Here is a 4,920-nt window from a genome sequence, read left to right as displayed (position 1 = left end):
ATCCCTCTTGTAGTAGAATAACACACTCAAATAAAATGATATAATACATTCTGAATAGAAGGTGTCAGGCATACTTATGTATCTCCTTCCCTTAATTCCTTTTTTCTTCTTTATAATAGTTTAGTTTCGCATTTGAGAAACATGTAGGTCTATGTTTATGTCCTCATGAAAAAAATGAGTGCATTTGTATTTTGAAAGCGGTAATGAATTCTACTCAAATAATACTCATACAAATTCAACTCTAATAATAAAACAGACCAGCTCAAAAAGTGAAACTGCTTTTTCTTCGGGGTCTTCGTGCGTGGTCCGGGTTTGAACCTCGGCTGTGCTGGCGTGATGCCCAGGGAAGGAAGATGAACTCTACAGCCACGTGCCACGCTTGGAATGATTACTCAACAAAGGATATTGTTATATAGTATGTAACAGGAATGGAGGTCTAGACACGTCCACTCAGCTCATTTAGATAACATCATTGACACAAACTCTGGGGAAGAAAAACAAACAGTAATGGATGAAATATAAAGAAAGAAAACACAATGTTTGTTAAAATTAAGCAATCATTTAGCATGATTTCACGATTTTTTAATCATACCTACGAATTAGGCAACTGGCTTGGATTGACTATTTTTTATTAAGATTATTGGCACTTGAAGGTTACAAACCCATTGGTGCGTACTTATTTTATATCACAATTTTTATGTGGTCGAAAACTTTATTTTTCTTAATGAATATATAGAATGGACTTTAATGGATATACACTATAACTCAAATTGCACAGTTGTGAACGTATAGTCTCTCGCGACAGAAGTGATCTGCCTGGTAATAATTAAAACAATGCAAGTGATTAAAATGCGTCATTCAACGTTAAGGTCTTTACCGTTAAAAAATCAGGATCTTCAGCAATTACTTTAAATGTGTTATCCTATTTTAAGATTTATAAATTTTATATCTGATACGCTTCAGCTGAGGATGAAATTCTAGCGTCGACAGAAAAGGGAAACTCGTTAGTCGCAAATGAGGTACACGCTTTTATCCGTTCGGACTTTAATTGTGCAAGAATGGACGGTGGATAACTTGAGCAAATACATGTACGTGATACATACACATTTTCTTAACCCTATCCGTACGTCGTGTTTTACTGTCGTATCCATACGACGTGGGGAGCTCTGTGCCATCACTTTACAAAGAGGAAATTTACTCGTTAATCCGATCCGTCCGCTTTGCATTGCAGTCTATCAAAATGATTTTTCGAGAAATACTGAAAGTTTCAAAGTGATCTTCGAGCTAGAAGTATTCTAAAAATGCGAAGAATGCAACCCCGGGGTACAAAATGACCCCAAGGCGTACGGCATAAAGAATAAATCGTAGGTTTCCCCTCTCATCTCACTCACCCTCGTAGTTGACCTGCCCGTCACCGTCCACGTCCGCCTCCCGGATCATCTCATCCACCTCCTCGTCCGTCAACTTCTCCCCCAGGTTGGTCATCACGTGACGTAACTCAGCGGCCGAGATAAAGCCATTGCCGTCCTTATCGAAAACCCTGGAAACGCGACAAAGCATTTTGAAATACTTCTGCAGATTGTTTGGTGCATGTTAACACAAACTATTTTTGTATCATGTACGTTGAACATTAAAATTTGCTTGAAACAAAACTGAATCCAAAACACAAGAATAATCCAACTGGGACGTTTGGTTAATTATATCACTTTTTGCGTATCGTGCTATTGTTGTTGTAGCTGTTGTTGTAGCTGTTGTTGTTGTTGTTGTTGTTGTTGTTGTTGTTGTTGTTGTTGTTGTTGTTGTTGTTGTTGTTGCTGTTGTTTTCAAACGGTGAAGAAACTTATCTGCAATGTTCACCGGGTATAACAGTATCAAGCACCAAATAATATTTGCACCATTGACAATTTTTGCTTTGATAACAGAGCTAGGGAAGGGACGTAAGACAGACAAGTTTTGTTCTGGCACAGTTGTTGCCCCTGTAACAGAAAGCCAACTGTTCTTTGAATCATAATTTATTGTGTGCAGGCAGAGAGTCCTGCCATCGTTAAGTGCGTAAACAACGAATGGTCCGGCCACCCGCATGTCCCACATCCCGTGCAGTAGTAGCGTGTGTAGTGAGCCTTTTTTTTACTGGGGAGGCGAAAAATGTTATCACATTATATACTATTCGTTCCCAACCACTTGCAGGTAAGCCACCAAGGGCCTAGGTGATTTTATCGGCCCGCGAGAGGTCAGGGGGGAGTCCTCGCCTCATGCCCTCACAGGGGTGGGAGCTATTCTCACCCGGGGGGGGGGGGGGGGTTGAGAATAGCGAGTCATGGATTATTCTCACCCAGGGTGAGAATAAAGGCGGCCTTTCTGTAAACGGATGGACATTGATTCTGAATAGGCCTTGGTCTACTGAGTAAGCAAAACTGCTTCGTCAACAATACGTATAGGTCTAAATATAGCGTGCTATTCGTCAAGACCAAGAACAAAATAACTATTATTATTATTGGATTCTTCAGAAACAATATGCTTAAATTGACTTTTACCTGTTGTATGTTATTTTTTTTCTTTGATTGTTTCGATCCCTGTGTCAGACGTAAAGGAGTGCTCACCTGAAAGCCTCACGAATTTCTTCTTCAGAATCAGTGTCTTTCATTTTCCGGGCCATCATCGTCAAGAATTCAGGGAAATCAATTGTTCCGTTGCCTGGAAAAGAAAGTATCCACGCACATTAGACCTGGAATCGTATTATAATGATTGCAATTGTAGATGTTTTAAACCTGCATCGACACAATTTAGGTAATTTAGAAAAAGTACTCCTTTGATTCTGTAGGTCAGGGTCAACCCGAGCTGATTGGATTACAACATTCCTGCAAATAAACAAAGATCTCGCTTGCCCTTTTAAACTCCCAATTGAGCATAGGCCATCAACAACATTTCTCCCACTGAAGCCTGTCCTGTGCATCCTTTTCTAGCTGTTTCCATGATGTCCCCGCCTTTTCCATTTCCGAATAGACAAAGATACTCGATGAAAAGTATCTCTTCACAGCAATCGTACTCACGTCTTCTGAGTGTAATGGCGAAGCTCCTTACCTTTACATCACATACCCCGGCGATCTAAGGTTATGAGAGTTCAACTTGATTAAGAAAAAGTAAACTTAAACCTCTAAAGCCTCCGAGAATCAAGGCGAATCACGGCCCATTTTTTCCAACTCATTTTAGACATAGCGACAGACAACCTGTTCAGATTATATCATATGATTTATTACACAGTTATTATTACTGTGACCCTCTTTTAAATACAATTGGCCATGCAATTCAAAAGTTTGCCTTTACCAAAATTAATGTTTTTAAAAGGGGAAAAAAGGGAACGAACAACCACTTTCAACTAGTAATATTAAGAAAACTCTTAATTTGTTTCAATAGTTTGCCTTGGCATCTAAAAAAAGGCAAGACATAGAACACAATTCAAATTTTCTTGTGCAGCTATTTCCTTCTAAAGTTGAATTATAGAGATCTGTCTGTCTCCATATTTTCAGATCTTCTAATCAAGTTTGTGTGTGTGTGTGTGTGTGTGTGTGTGTGTGTGTGTGTGTGTGTGTGTGTGAGTGTGTGTGTTTCTCTGTGTGTGTGTGTGTGTGTGTGTGTGTGCATTAAAGGATTAGGTGTTTGAGTTCGTATGTTTTTGCTTGTTTTTGGTATATGTGTAAGTATGTGGGAACGTGTCTATGTATGTGCGTTTTAGTGTGTGTGTATGTTCATGTGCATGCACGCGTCTGAGTGCTTGAAGACATGCTATATGTATTCTTGAAATTATTGTTCTACATAAACCATACATCAATGACATACAGTAAATCGGTGAGATCACAGTCAAATTTACTAGCATAATAATATACTCTTGTTTTGTTTTGTTGTAAAGGTTTAACGGCGCTCGATCGTAACTGCATAAGGTCATATATATTATATTAAAGGTGTTACAAGAGAGTAACAAATATAAAAAAGAAGGAGGGGAGATAAGGACGATATAATAATGTTTGATAGGAAAGAAGAAACAAACCACAGCAGAGCACCCACCAACAACCCACTAATAATATACATAAAAGTGCAGAGCAGGAACGTATCTGAAACCATCACTTATCACGCAAATGCCACTTCACTTATATATAGCGTTCTAGCCACTACATCCTGGAAATAATGGGGATATAATAGCCCTTGATGACACGTCGCGGTGTGCAAAGCCCGGCAAGTGATGACACTGAATGGTTTGCACTGCTGGAACAATAAAATTTGCTTAGTCTGAAGAACATAAGTTCTTCTTCATACCATTGTTGTACAAGTAAACAGCCGTCATTTTAAAAAATCTAAGCATTTACGTGTAAATGATACTCCATTAAAAGATAACGTTTGATTAGAATGCCTTTTTTAGTATTATTCTTTTTTTGAATAGCTGGCTTCCTTCGGCTTAAAAAAAATAAATGAAAAAATAAATATATATACTTAAAAGAACAACAACATTTTCTTTGTATATTTGCTTTGGTCCTTGCCTCACTGCATCTTCTTACTCAAATACTTGCTCACTTATTCGTCGCCTTCATATTTCTATCCTTTCTGCACTCAACCACTCACTCACTCATTTTCTCATTTACACTCAGTGGGGTTCTGTCCGTCTCTGCCTCTCCGCCTTCTTCCCATCCCCTCTCTCCATCCCCCCTCCCTCCCTCCATCTCTCCCTCCATCTCTCCCTCCCCTCCCTTCCTCCTTCTCTCCCTCCCCTCCCCCACTCACCATCAGCATCCTCCTCGTTGATCATGTCCTTGAGCTCGGCCTCTGTGAGGTTCTGTCCATCTCTGTCTCTCCCTCATTCCCTCCTCAACCCTCTCCATCCCTCCATCTCTCCCTCCCCTCCCTATCCCCTCCCCATCCCCTCCCCTC

The 4,920-nt window shown here is 39.8% G+C and overlaps 1 protein-coding gene across 1 annotated transcript; it reads right to left on the bottom strand.

Annotated features, from left to right (window-relative positions):
* Positions 1–279: 279 nt before the first annotated feature.
* Positions 280–4,837, bottom strand: LOC101850728 (calmodulin; the record flags this gene model as incomplete). The annotated part of the gene is made up of 4 exons (XM_013083938.2): positions 280–484; positions 1,392–1,540; positions 2,601–2,694; positions 4,774–4,837. Coding segments are annotated over 4 exons (336 nt in total), but the record flags the coding sequence as incomplete, so codon positions are not given.
* Positions 4,838–4,920: the final 83 nt, after the last annotated feature.

This window comes from Aplysia californica, unplaced genomic scaffold, assembly GCF_000002075.1.
Source record: "Aplysia californica isolate F4 #8 unplaced genomic scaffold, AplCal3.0 scaffold00263, whole genome shotgun sequence".
Classification (NCBI taxonomy): Eukaryota; Metazoa; Mollusca; class Gastropoda; order Aplysiida; family Aplysiidae; genus Aplysia; species Aplysia californica.
The sequence above is the reverse complement of the archived record's forward strand: the minus strand, read 5'-3'. Positions and strand labels throughout refer to the sequence as shown.